The sequence below is a fragment of the Euleptes europaea genome, chromosome 11, assembly GCF_029931775.1.
Source record: "Euleptes europaea isolate rEulEur1 chromosome 11, rEulEur1.hap1, whole genome shotgun sequence".
In the NCBI taxonomy this organism is placed as follows: Eukaryota; Metazoa; Chordata; class Lepidosauria; order Squamata; family Sphaerodactylidae; genus Euleptes; species Euleptes europaea.
The window spans coordinates 75,337,118-75,350,970 of record NC_079322.1 but is presented as its reverse complement, the minus strand read 5'-3'; the positions used below and the strand labels follow the sequence as shown (position 1 = coordinate 75,350,970).

Genomic DNA, 13,853 nt, shown 5'->3' with positions numbered 1-13,853 from the left:
TGGAGGCCAGGGCTGGCAAGTTTTCCAACAAACAGTGCAATCCCATGCAGAGTTACTGCAGTCTAAGCCCACTGAAATGAATGGACTTAGACTGGAGTAACTCTCCTTAGGACTGCACTGAAGGTTTCTCCTAGAGCAGGGGTGTCAAACCAATTGTTACGAGGACCGGATATGACATAAATGTCACTTGGTCAGGCCAGGCCATGCCTCGCCAGCCCAGATCAGGATTGGGGGGGTGGCTGCCTCAGCTGGCACGCGGGCCAGATAAGAGCTCTCAAGGGGCCAGATCCGGCCTGCAGGCCTTATGTTTGACACCCCTGTCCTAGAGGTTATTTGAGGGGATGGCCATGAGCCCTAACGTGCACCTCTCCAGTGCAGAGGTTCCCATGCGCGAGCCAGTGAACCCTTCCACCTCTTGGACTCTCATTACTGAGTTCCTGATGACATTTGATGTTCATCAAGAGCTGATTCCATTACAAGATTTGCCCCCTGGTTTGCTCCGAAGGACCAGATTTATCTGGCTCACAGTAAGCCTCTAATGCTTTTGACGCATTCCCCTTCCGCCATGATCTGCCTGGGCGGAGACGTTGGCGTAATGCTTGCCGCTGCGTATTGACTTCTTGGCATTTGTATCAGACAACGCCGACAGATATTAGTGGCATAATGTTCTGGGCAATTATTCATGACTGCTCCGACATCATTCTCGACCCCCCCAGGGTTCATGTTCAAATTACGGCTCCTGTCCTGTCAAACTCCTCATTCCAAGGAGCCTGTAACCCAGCTGAGTAAAGCGGGACTTTAGCATGGTGAAGAAGAAGAAGAAGAATTGTTTTTTATACCCTACTTTTCTCTATCTTTAAGGAGTCTCAAACCAGCTTAAAAGCCCCTTCCTTTCCCCTCCTCACAACAGACACCCTGTGAGGAAGGTGGGGTTGAGAGAGCTGTGACTAGCCCAAGGTCACCCAGCAGGCTTTATTTATTTATTTATTTGACTTATAACCCGCCCTCCCCAGCAAGCTGGTTCAGGGTGGATAACATCAATTTAAAATATAACAACCACCATAAATATTCACAATAAAACCAACAATACATTCTAAAACCTAACATGATGGCGCACGAAGTCAAAAAACTGTAGGGACCATATACGTGGCAACCCTTCGCTTTGTATTGTTCCCACAAGGGGAGAAGGTGGTGGTGGGGGGAGGCCAGTAAGATGGTATAGATAATATAAGCTGATATAAGCAGCTGTCCTCAATTGTAGGCCTGGTGGAAAAGCTCTGTCTTACAGGCCCTGCAGAAAAGTTCTGTATTACAGGTTCTGTCTTACAGGCCTCTTCATGTGCAGGAGTGGGGAAACCAACCCGGTTTTCCAGATTAGAGTCCGCCATTCTTAACCACTACACCAAGATAAAAGCTGGTAGAATGCCAGGGTTTTCAAATGGCCTATTCACTGTCTAAATCCCAGTAATTTTACATTACAGTTGTATTCTTACAAAAGGCTGTCAACAGGGCAGGCAATCAACAGACATTGATGGAGCACTTGTATCGGTGGCTATTTTGGTAGCAAATAAGCGACTCAATGAAAAATGTATACTTTTTACCAGATAGAAATAAGCTTCGTCGATATTCAGAGCAGCAGGCATCTGCATAGAAATGCACGCTCGTCAGAACCAGGACTTTAGCTGAAGTGACCCGGAAGTGAAATGAGGATGATGATGATGAAGAAGAAGAGTTGGTTTTTATATGCCGACTTTCTCTACCACTTAAGGGAGACTCAAACCGGCTTACAATCACCTTCCCTTCCTCTCCCCACAACAGACACCCTGTGAGGTAGGTGGGGCTGAGAGAGCTCTAACAGAGCTGTAACTTGCCCAAGGTGACCCAGCTGGCTTTGTGCGTAGGAGCGGGGAAACAAATCCAGTTCCCCAGACTAGCCTCCACCGCTCATGTGGAGAGTGGGGAGTCAAACCCGGATCTCCAGATCAGACTCCACCGCGGCAAATCACCGCTCTTAACAACTATGCCATGCTGCCGAAGTGATATCAAACATATGATACCAAACGAAAAGATAAAAATGGTGAAGTCGGGCTCAGATGTGCTTTCCTAATGAAAACAAAGCTGAAAGATAGTCCAGGGAACGAGAAACACCACAAAACTAAGCCGACTCTCCAAATATGTCCAGCAGGCATGAAGCACTAGAGGTTCTTTCCCAAAGTGTCCAACAGGCACCACATTGGGGATCCCTGTTGTAGGGGAATATGGTGCTGTGTGGCACTCTCATTTCAACTGTGCTTGCACCTTAACGCAGAAAAAGTATTCTCACAAAGGGCAAAAAGGTCACCATGTGCAAACCCCTTGTCCCTGGGATTCCATCCTTGCTAGTACAGGAAGATGGGGACATTCACTCAAAGCAGGAGCAACAAACCCCCGAGCCCAAACAGATCCCTAGGTGGAGCAGCGATGGCAGGTTCAGAAGGGGCAGCTTTTTGCAGGCTTCCGTAAGTTTACACCATAAGGAGAGAGAATAGAGTTCACGGGACCAAAATACCCCGAAGGCCCATGACGGGTAGGAGCTACTGACCGTGCTCACGTGGCAGTGGTCAGACTCCCCGCTCTCGAAGAGGATGACGTCCTTGACGAAGACGGCGATGGCTCTCATGATGAAGGACATGAAGAGGTGCATGTGGATGTAGTTCCGGGTGCAGTGCAGTTTCCTGCAGGAAGAAGGGAAGGCTCAGTGGTGGAGCATCTGCACGGCATACAGAAGGTCCCAGGGTTCAATCCCCGGCATCTCCAGTTAAAGGGACTAGGCAAGTAGGTGACAAGGCAAGTAGGTGACTAGGCAAGTAGGGTCTGCCTGAGACCCTGGAGAGCTGCTGCCAGTCTGAGTAGGCAATACTGACTTTGATGGGGTCTGATTCAGTATAAGGCAGCTTTATGTGTTCATGTGTTTTGGGGAGGGGCTGTGGCTGAGTGGTAGAGCATCTGTGTGGCATGCAGAAGGTCCCAGGGTTCAATCCCCAGCATCTCCAGTTAAAGGGACTAGGTAAGTAGGTGATGAGAAAGATCTCTGCCTGAGACCCTGGAGAGCCACTGCCAGTCTGAGTAGACAATACTGACTTTGATAGACAAAGGGTAGGGTTGGCAGGTCCCTATTCATCATCAGCGGGAGGTTTTGGGGGTGGAGCCTGAGGAGGGCAGGGTTTGAGGAGGGGAGGGATTTCGATGCCACAGAGTCCAATTGCCAAAGTGGCCATTTTCTCCAGGGGAACTGATCTCTATCGGATGGAGATCAGTTGTAATAGCAGGAGATCTCCAGCTAGTATTTGAAGGATCCACCCAAACAATATTACTCCTAGTTGTGCTGAAATAGTTCAATACAATATACAACAGAAGGCTCAATTTATATCAAAGAATATCAAGTGTATTCAAAACAGCAAGCCACAGACAAGGACTATGCAAACAAACAACGGTGCTGAACAATAATAGTGTACTATATACAATATTTACAAGAAATAGTCACCACCAGATAAGTCCATCAAGCTATCCAGCTTATAGGTACTTGTATTGTCTGTAGACTCAAAGTTGAGCACCCGGCTTCTTCCGTTTCTTGAAATTCCCTCAAAAGGGTAATGCCAAAAGTGTTCAGAACCGGATCAGGAGGAGGAACACAGATCCATGGTATTCATTGCGTTTCACCTAAGGCTTCATCAGCCTCAAAATAGTTTCTCTAGTCGCCCGGTATACTTCAGCGAGTTTTTCAAGGCTTATGCTCAAGACAGCTAAGTTAGTTTTCCAAGGCTTGGAAACGCAATGAATACCATGGATCTGCATTCCTCTTCCTGATCCGGTTCTGAACACTTTTGATTCAGTTGTGGTCCCCACCGGACATTTGGCATTATCCTTTTAAGGGAATTTCAAGAAACGGAAGAAGCCGGGTGCTCAACTTTGAGTCTACGGACAATACAAGTGGCTATAAGCTGGAAAGCTTGATGGACTTATCTGGTGGTGACTATTTCTTGTAAATATTGTATATAGTACACTATTATTGTTCAGCACCGTTGTTTGTTTGCATGGTCCTTGTCTGTGGCTTGCTGTTTTGAATACACTTGATATTGTTTGATATAAATTGAGCCTACTGTTGTATATTGTATTGAACTATTTGGAGGATGGCAACCCTAACCAAGGGTCTGATTCAGTATAAGGCAGCTTCATGTGTTCAAGGCGGCATCTGGAAAGAGTTCCTCTTGGAACGTCCCTAGAGCAAAGGACTAGCCCCCTTCCTGCCCTCCCTCCACTCACATTTCCTTCTTCCTCCAGCTTTTCCCCCTTACCTGAAAATGCACAGGACGATGAGGCCCAGCGTGAGAGTGACGAGAGATAAACTGTGCCCGATGGTGTAGCCGGTCTTCACAGAGTCATAGAAGACAGTCTGCAAAAGGGACACGGAGACCGGTCAATTCGTTGGAGCTGACATAGGGGTGGATTTCCTTCTCCCAAAAGCCGCCCTTCTCCCACATTGCAGTCCGGGTTGACAGCTTAAATCTGTTTTCGATTGCTTTGGGGGACCTTAATGCATGGATTGGCCTGATACTGTATGAAGTGTTGCACTGCTGAATTTTGCCTACTCTCCAGCAATAGTGATCTCTGACCTCTTTCACAGTGGCTGATTGGTCTATTGTATTTCATTAATTAATTAATTAATTCATTTATACCCCACATTTCTCTCCAACGGGGACCCACGGAAACTTACATCATTCTCCCGTCCTCCATTTTTTACTCACAACAACCCTGTGAGGTAGGTTAGGCTGAGAAAGTGTGACGGGCCCAAGGTCACCCAGCCAGCTTAGAACATAAGAACATAGGAAAGGCCCTGCTGGACCAGACCAGGGCCCATCAAGTTCAGCAGTCCGTTCACACAGGGGCCAACCAGGTGCCTCCAGGAAGCCCCCAAACCAGACAACTGCAGCAGCACCATTCTGCTTGTGTTCCACAGCACCAAATACAACAGGCATGCTCCTCTGATCCTGGAGAGAATAGGTATGCATCATGACTAGTATCCATTCTGACCAGTAGCCGTGAATACCCCTCTCCTCCATGAACATGTCCACTCCCCCTCTTCAAGCCTTCCAAGTTGGCAGCCAGCACCACATCCTGGGGCAGGGAGTTCCACCATTTAACTATGTGTTGTGTGAAGAAATACTTCCATGGCACTAGTGGGGATTCGAACCTGGGTTTCCCATATCCTACCTAGTCCAACACTCTTAACCACGACACCACACTGTCTCTCAATGGTTTTGGCCAACCAGTAATTGCCCCGTTGGCTCTGGTCTGCATCGCTTGCACCCCTAGTGGCTGCTGTACAGAACTGCGCTAAATTTTTAAAAGACCCCCCCACCGAAAATACGATTCTAGCTTCACTAGGCCCTCAAGCTGATTTGGGGCCTGGACATTTTATACCCCCAGTCCCTAGGTTTGCCAACCTGCAGGTACTAGCTGGAGATCTCCTGCTATTACAACTGATCTCCAGCCAATAGAGATCAGTTCACCTGGAGAAAACGGCTGCTTTGGCCATTGGACTCTATGGCATTGAAGTCCCTCCCCTCCCCAAACTCTGCCCTCCTCAGGCTCCACCCCCAAAATCTCCTGCTGGTGGCGAAGAGGGACCTGGCAACCCTACCACTCCCCAGCTGTGGGTTGGGAAATTCCTTGAGATTTTGGGGGTGGAGCCTAGGAAGGGTGGGGTTTGGGGTGGGGAGGGACCTCAGCCGGGCACAATGCCATAAAGTACACCCTCCAACGCAGCCATTTTCTCCAGGGGAACTGATCTTGGTCATCTGGAGATCAATTGTAATAGAACAAAGGGTTGCCAGGTCCCTCTTCACCACCGGCGGGAGGTTTTTGGGGCGGAGCCTGAGGAGGGTGGGGTTTGGGGAGGGACTTCAATGGCATAGAGTCCAATTGCCAAAGCGGCCATTTTCTTCAGGGGAACTGATCTCTGTTGGCTGGAGATCGGTTGTAATAGCAGGAGATCTCCAGCTAACACCTGGAGGTTGGCAATCCTATAATAGCAGGAGGGTGGGGAGGATGGGGAGGCAACCCTACTGGTTTCCCACGCCCACTGGTGGCCCTGCTTCTTGTTACTTTCACATGCTCAAAAGTTCAGGGGAAAAGTTCATTCCCCAAACTTTAAAATCCATTGTTCACTGTCAGAAATGTAGGAAGCATGGGTAGGTATTACATCCACAGAATGATTAGGGGAATTTCTGGGGTATGCTTCCAAGTAACTGGATCACTGCATTATGCTAATGCCCTGTTTGCAAGAAAACCCACTGGACGGTCTCTTACTTCTGCCTTAATTCTTCTATTTTTAATTCACGCACTTCCAAGTTGCCCGTTTTGCAAATGCACGCCTTTGGCCATCACATAATCCCTTACGGCGCTTAGCCGGGAAGAAACAGCCGCCTGGCTTTAATTTAGAAGAACTGATGCAGCCTTCACAGTGTTTAGCTACCTGGATTCACTGTTTTCCTTGGCACGGGGAGGAAAGAGTTGGCGGATCCGCGTGCCCCCGCAAAAGGCTGTGCCAGGCAAGCTGAGTCGCTTTTAGGACACAAAGAGCAACGCAGAAAACATTCTGGGATTTAAGTTTTAAGGGAAAGAAGAAGAGCTGGTTTTTATAAGCCGACTTTCTCTACCACTTAAGGAAGAATCAAACCGGCTTACAATCTCCTTCCCTTCCCCTTCCCATAAGAGAGACCCTGTGAGGTAGGTGGGGCTGAGAGAGCAGTGACTAGCCCAAGGTCATCCAGCTGGCTTCATGTGGAAGAGTGGGGAAACCAATCCAGTTCACCAGATTAGCCTCTGCTGCTCATGGGGAGGAGTGGGGAATCTAACCCGGTTCTCCAGATCAGAGTCCACCGCTCCAAACAACCGCTCTTAACCACTACACCATGCTGGCTCTCTGGAGGCACAGCTCTTCCACCTTCAGATCAGAGTTTTGTTGGTAGCATAAGGCAGAAAGGATAAATACATGCCTCAAAACCTCAAATGCTTTGTGGCTACAATGGTTATGAAAGAGGGAACCTGTGAGACTCACAGGGGAAGGGGATTTCCTTGCCTCCAGTCCTCATTTCTCATACTTCAGCTCAGTATTATTCCCTCCCCCCTGGTTCTGCTTCCTCCTGGTGTCCCCCCGGACCCCTATCTTCATGCCAGCCCATCGTCTAGTTTGCCAGACTGACTAGCATCTCGGAGGCACCCATCAAACCGAGAGAATCATAGAATTGGAAGGGACCACCAGGGTCCTCTAGTCCAACCCCCTGCACAATGCAGGAAATTCACAACTACCTTCCCCCTCCACACCCACCAGTGACCCCTACTCCATGCCCAGAAGATGGCTAAGATGCCCTCCCTCTCCTGATCTGCCTAAGATCATAGAATCACCACTGCTGACAGATGGCCATCTAGCCTCTGCTTAAAAACCTCCAGGGAAGGAGGTTCCTAATGTCTAGACGGAAACTCTTTTGATTTAATTTCAACCTGTTGGTTCTGGTCCAACCTTCTGGGGCAACAGAAAACAACTCGGCACCCTCCTCTATGAGACAGCCCTTCAAGTACTTGAAGGTGGTTATCATATCCCCTCTCAGTCTTCTCTTCAGGCTAAACATACCCAGCTCCTTCAACCTTTCCTCATAGGACTTGGTCTCCAGACCCCGCACCATCCTTGTTGCCCTCCTCTGGACATGTTCCAGCTTGTCTACATCTTTCTTAAATTGTGGTGCCCCAAACTGAACACAGTACTTCTTCCCAAAACTGCCAATTCATGCAAAGACCTTTTTTTGCTTTCTATGTGAACAGGAAGGCACTTGAACAGATACTGACAAGTCCCTGTGATGTGTCTCGTTCGACCCCCTGGTGTAAAAACTTTGCAGACACTTGATGTTGCTCAAATGTTTTTTCCTGACTGCTGGGCCGCAAAGGTTTTACTGACCTCGGCTGGGGACGTGCTGTTGGGATCGTACCCGCAAGCGATTAAGTATGGAGCAGGCTGCAGCTCGGACCAACCATCGCTTGTACAGTTCCTACTCACGTTACCTAGAGAGGAATAAGAAAGGGTTACAAGAGGAGGAGGAGGAGAAGAAGAAGAGTTGGTTTTTATACTCCGCTTTTCTTGACCTTTTAAGGAGTCTCAAACCGGCTTACAATCCCTTCCTCTCCCCACAACAGGCACCTTGTGAGGTAGGTGGGGCTGAGAGTGTTGGGAGAGAACTGTGACTGGCCCAAGGCCACCCAGCAGGCTTCATGTGGAGGAGTGGGGAAACAAACACATTTCACCAGATTAGAGTCTGATTAGAAGTCACAGTGGGTCAGATGACATGGAACTGTGGTTCAATCCCCAACGTTTCCAACCACGGCTGCACAGCGTGCCCCATCCCTTCATCTTTGTGCAAAGATTGCTTGTGACATTCCCTGTGGCCATGAACTGCCCACATCCTGACACTTCCCCAGCAGGCTCGTGGGGGGGGGAGGTCTTTTATCTCCCTCTGCGCTCAGCTTTATTTGCACTTCGGCGTGGGCAGCGCTATCAATAGGCACCTTACCTCATGCGATTTTTCCTTGTTTCTTACGGCTCATCCCCTGCCTTGTGCTTTTCTTCCTCCAGCTTCCAACCCTCGCCAAGCTGACTGACGTTCCCTCCATTCATAAGCGTCTCGGGGTCCTCCCACCCACTTCTGGGTTTGTAAAGGTTTTTTTAAACTTATTTGAAACATTCCCCGCACATTCCTCTCTGTCTCGCTTGAGGAAAAGGGAGAACTTTGTCCACCTTCTTTCTTCTCCAGGGTATAATTTGTCACTTTTTATGCCCCAGAAACGTTTCCAGCCTAAACCCTGGATTAATGAAGAAGGGGAGTTGGTTTTTCTATGCCAACTTTCTCTACCTTTCAGAGAGAATCAAACCAGCTTACAATCTCCTTCCCTTCCTCTCCCCACACCAAGGTCTATCCAATCCAGCAGTACATTCACATAGTGGCCAACCAGGTGCCTCTAGGAAGCTTACAAACAAGACGACTGCAGCAGCACCATCCTGCCTGTGTTCCAGAGCACCAATTATAATAGGGATGCTCATCTGATCCTGGAAAGAATAGGTAGGCATCATGACTAGTATCCATTTTGACTAGTAGCCATGGATAGCCCTCTCCTCCATGAACATGTCCACTCCCCTCTTCAAGCCTTCCAAGTTGGCAGCCATCACCACGTCCTGGGGCAGGGAGTTCCACCATTTAACTATGCCTTGTGTGAAGAAATACTTCCTTTGATCTGTTTTGAATCTCTCACCCTCCAGCTTCAGCCCATCAAGTCCAGCAGTCTGTTCACACAGTGGCCAACCAGGGGCCTCTAGGAAGCCCACAAACAAAACCACTGCAGCAGCAGCATCCTGCCTGTGTTCCAAAGTGCCTAATATAACAGGCCTGCTCCTCTGATCCTGGAGAGAATAGGTATGCATCATGACTAGTATCCATTTTGGCTAATAGCCATGGATAGCCCTCTCCTCCATGAACATGTCCACTCCCCTCTTCAAGCCTTCCATGTTTGCAGCCATCACCACATTCTGGGGCAGGGGGTCCCACAGTATGCAGTAGACCAGCTAGATTCAAGTCCAGTAGCATCTCAGAGACAAACAAGATTTTCGGGGGATAAGCTTTCGAGATCAAGTTAATTCATGCAATCGTATTCCCTATTACTATGTATGGGTGTGAAAGCTGGACATTGAAGAAAGCTGATAGGAAGAAAGTAGATTCCTTTGAAATGTGGTGTTGGAAGAGAGTGTAACGGATACTCTGGACCACCAAAAAAACAAATCAGTGGGTTATAGATCAAATCAATCCTGAACTGACCCTAGAAGCTAAAATGACTAAACTATCGTATTTTGGTCACATTATGAGAAGACAAGAGTCACTGGAAAACACAGTCATGCTAGGAAAAGTTGAGGGCAGCGGGAAAAGAGGAAGACCCAACAAGAGATGGATTGACTATAGAAAGGAAGCCACAGCTCTCAGTTTGCAAGATCTGAGCAAAGCTGTTAAGGATAGGACTTTTTGGAGGACATTGATTCGTAGGGTCACCATGAGTCGGAAGAGACTTGATGGCACTTAACACACACACACACACACACACACACAAAAGCTTTCGAGAGTCAATGCTCTCTTTGCCAGATCCAAGTAGGAACAGAGGTCCAGTTTCTATTTTTTCCAGGCCTGTTGTTGATTTGTAGCAGTTTGGCTCTTCTGCTGCATTATATGCGTGTGTTTTCTCTCACCCGTGAACCTCTCATTTATTTCACACTTGGTCTTTGCATTGTTGTTTCTTAATTCGGAATCTGTCTTTTTTCAGGCTGCGGATTATTTCCGTTAGGTTGCATTGCAGCTGGAAGAATGGATGCTTTGACTGACATTGTATGGCACAACAAATGAATTATTTGGCTGGTGTTTTGTTGCTGGTTTTAGTGTCGGCCACTCTCAACTCTTTTTGCCGATTGCTTTATTCCTTTGTTTCTTTGGAAACTGTCTAGAAGTTCAGCAGCTGAGAGTCAGATGGCATAGATTTTTAATAAATTAAATGCATAAAAATACAGGAAAACATCCATCTAAATCAGTGGTTCCCAACCTTTTTTTGACCAGGGACCACTAGGACTTTTTTGTTTGGTGCGGGGACCCCAAGGTTCAAAATGAAAATTCCGAGAATTTGAAAATAAACTTTAATCATAACTGTTAGTTAAACATTAAACTTAGAATAATATTTGAATATATATATTTTATAATAGAGAACTTTTAATTGAAAATATTAATTTATTATGGGTTTATAACTTTGTTTCGCGGACCTTAATTTAGTTCTTGCGGACCCCTGGGGGTCCACGGACCCCTGGTTGGGAACCAGTGATCTAAATCCTATGGAGGAGCGAGACGAAAACTTAAAGCCTAGTATGATGACCATAACTGGAGATGAGAACGATAAAGATTTGCAGGGAGTGGCACATATGCGAGGAAACATAAACTCATAGGTAAGTACAGAAACGAAAACCTTGGGGCACATAAACCATGGATTCCGATGTCTGTACACTAATGCGCAGAGTATAGGAAACAAGCAGGAGGAACTTGAAGCCCTAATACAGGAAGGGGATTTTGACCTAATAGGCATTACTGAAACTTGGTGGGATGTCACTCATGATTGGAATATTAGGATTGAGGGGTACAACTTGTTTAAAAGGGACAGACAGATAAGGAAGGGGGAGGAGTAGCATTAGAGGTCAAGGATGTGTATACTTGTGAAGAAATACATGAATCTGAGCATGGAAGTTCAGTCGAGAGTCTATGGGTAAAAATAAAAGGAGTAAGAAATAACAGTGATATTATTACATCTTCTGGGCATGGAAACACTGGATGTGTGTGTGTGGGGAGGTAGTTGTGAATTTCCTGCATTGTGCAGGGGGTTGGACTAGTTGACCCTGGTGATCCCTTCCAACTCTATGATTCTATGATTATGGAGCTGAACAGAGTTGATACATCCCTGTTCCAGCTGCTCTTCTGTCTGGGGAAGCGATGCTCACTTCTGTTGGCCATGCTCCGAGGGAAATGTTTACCCAGCATGCTCCAGCACCTCTCCATCACTTTTTGACTCCTCGGCAATGACTTGAAGACAAGGGGTGGAGGAAAAATGAGAAAGCAATATTTACATTCCTCGCTGTCTTCCGTTTCCGGGACTGGTGCGATTGATTCGGTTGCGGCCAGGCGTAGAAAGAGAACAGAATGATCTGGGACGTGAGACTCTATTGCAGACTGTCTAGTATGGAAGTGGAGCCGCCAAGACAGCAATTAATTCTGGAAGGGATGCTGGAGGCCGAGTTGGAGAGTGACACTTGATTTGGTCAAATGTTCTTTGTTTGGAAGCTCGCATTTTTCCCCACACGTAGAAAGCCAAAGCCTGCTTTGGCAGCTTGTCTGGGTCCCACCTAATTTAACAAAACATCTTTTTTTGCTTCTTTGAAGCGATGGTTTGGCGTAAGGGGGCCAACTCTGGGTTGGGAAGTACCTGGCGATTTGGGGGTGGCGCCTGGGAAAGGCAAGGTGTGAGGATAAAAATACACGACATGGATAACCATGGATAACCCAGACCCTAGCCCAATACTTTAACCGCCTCACCTCACTGGTGTAAAAATGCTGGCTTGAAATGGATGGGAGCCACACTGACCTAGACTTGGAGGGGGCACACAGAAATAACCTAAATAAATAAATTTCCAAGAACCAATCAGTATCTCCACACCTGTGTGTTTCTGCACCCCCACCCCCAATTCCAGTGTTGCTGGGTACCATTTGATTTCATTTAGTTGCACCCACAAGCTGCCAGAACGAAGGCAGAAACCAATACTCCTTTCCTTTACTCTGATATGCCTCCAGGAACCATTCCAAAGCCAAATTAGTAAACGGGGCAAACCAGCGTGGTGTAGTGGTTAAGAACGGTAGTTTGTAGCAGTGGACTCTATTCTGGAGAGCCGGGTTTGAGTCCCCACTCCTCCACATGAGTGGCGGACGCTAATCTGGTGAACCGGGTTGGTTTCCCCACTCCTACACGTGAAGCCAGCTGGGTGACCTTGGGCTAGTCACAGCTCTCTTTGAACTCTCTCAACCCCACCTGAGAGCCAGCGTGGTGTAGTGGTTAAGGGCGGTGGTTTGGAGTGGTGGACTCTGATCTGGAGAACCGGGTTTGATCCCCCACTCCTCCACATGAGCGGTGGAGGCTAATCTGGTGAACTGGCTTTGTTTCCCCGCTTCTCCACAGGAAGCCAGCTGGGTGGCCTTGGGCTAGTCACACTCTCTCAGCCCTACCTACCTCACAAGGTGCCTGTTTGGGGAGGGGAAGGCAAGGTGATTGTAAGCCGATTTGATTCTTCCTTAAGTGGTAGAGAAAGACAGCAGATAAAAACCAACTCTTCTTCTTCCTCTTCCTCCTCCTCCTCTTATAATGCCTCCAAAGCAGCCTTTTCCTGATATCTGTAGTCTGGAGATCAACTATAATTCTGGGAGCTATCTGGGCCCCACCTGGAGGTTGGCAACCCTAGTTTGGCTCAGCACTTCTCCAAGCATTAAAATGGCTTCCTTAGGGAGGCCTAGACAGTTGCCATGGAAGACTGTAGCTCCTCCCCAAATTTTCCTAGCATCTGTTTAGATGGGACCATCCACAAGAGCCAAGAGGGCCTAGGCTCTACACCATAGGTCTTCGACTGGCAGCTCATGACTCATAACTGGGTCACACCGTGCCCAAAAGTAAGTTGAGAGCCAGCGTGGTATGGTGGTTAAGAGCGGTGGACTCTAATCTGGAGAGCCGGGTTTGATTCCCCAGTCCTCCTCGTTCGGCACTGTTAACATGACACAACGCACAGCGGGATTCTCAGAGCGAAAAGGCATCTCGTTGAATTTCCAGGTGCACGAACGCAGCCTGGAGCAAACAGGAAAAGTAGAAAGAATCCAAGTCTAGAGATTAGACTGTCTGTATAAGAGTTGGGAGAAAGAGCAACCTACATTATTTACAGTCGCTTCAGATGACAGCCGGTAAGGGAAAATGAGCAAGAAGCCAGAGGGCTTGGGAGAATGGGCAGAAATCTGGGGAGACAAACTGGGAAAGCAAAATGCAGATGTGCAGAAGACCAGGGAACAGATGCGAGGCGAGTCCGCAGCTCAGAGTTAGCTGCGTCCGACCATGGCCAACCTGATGTCGCTTTCGGTCCACAAAGACGCTCACTGCTGATCAGCGATCTAAGAAATCACCCTTTCTGCCACTAGGGGTAAAATCTCCGT

General features: G+C 47.9%; 1 protein-coding gene across 1 annotated transcript in view; it reads right to left on the bottom strand.

Annotated features, from left to right (window-relative positions):
* Window positions 1–13,853, bottom strand: part of LOC130484241 (vasoactive intestinal polypeptide receptor-like) — an 85,305-nt gene that overhangs the window by 43,055 nt on the left and 28,397 nt on the right. The window contains exons 3-5 of the mRNA XM_056857142.1: window positions 7,994–8,097; window positions 4,335–4,432; window positions 2,582–2,714 (exon numbers count right to left, since the gene is read on the bottom strand). Coding sequence (XP_056713120.1) covers window positions 2,582–2,714; window positions 4,335–4,432; window positions 7,994–8,097 — 335 coding nt within the window. The remainder of the gene's footprint in view (window positions 1–2,581; window positions 2,715–4,334; window positions 4,433–7,993; window positions 8,098–13,853) is intronic.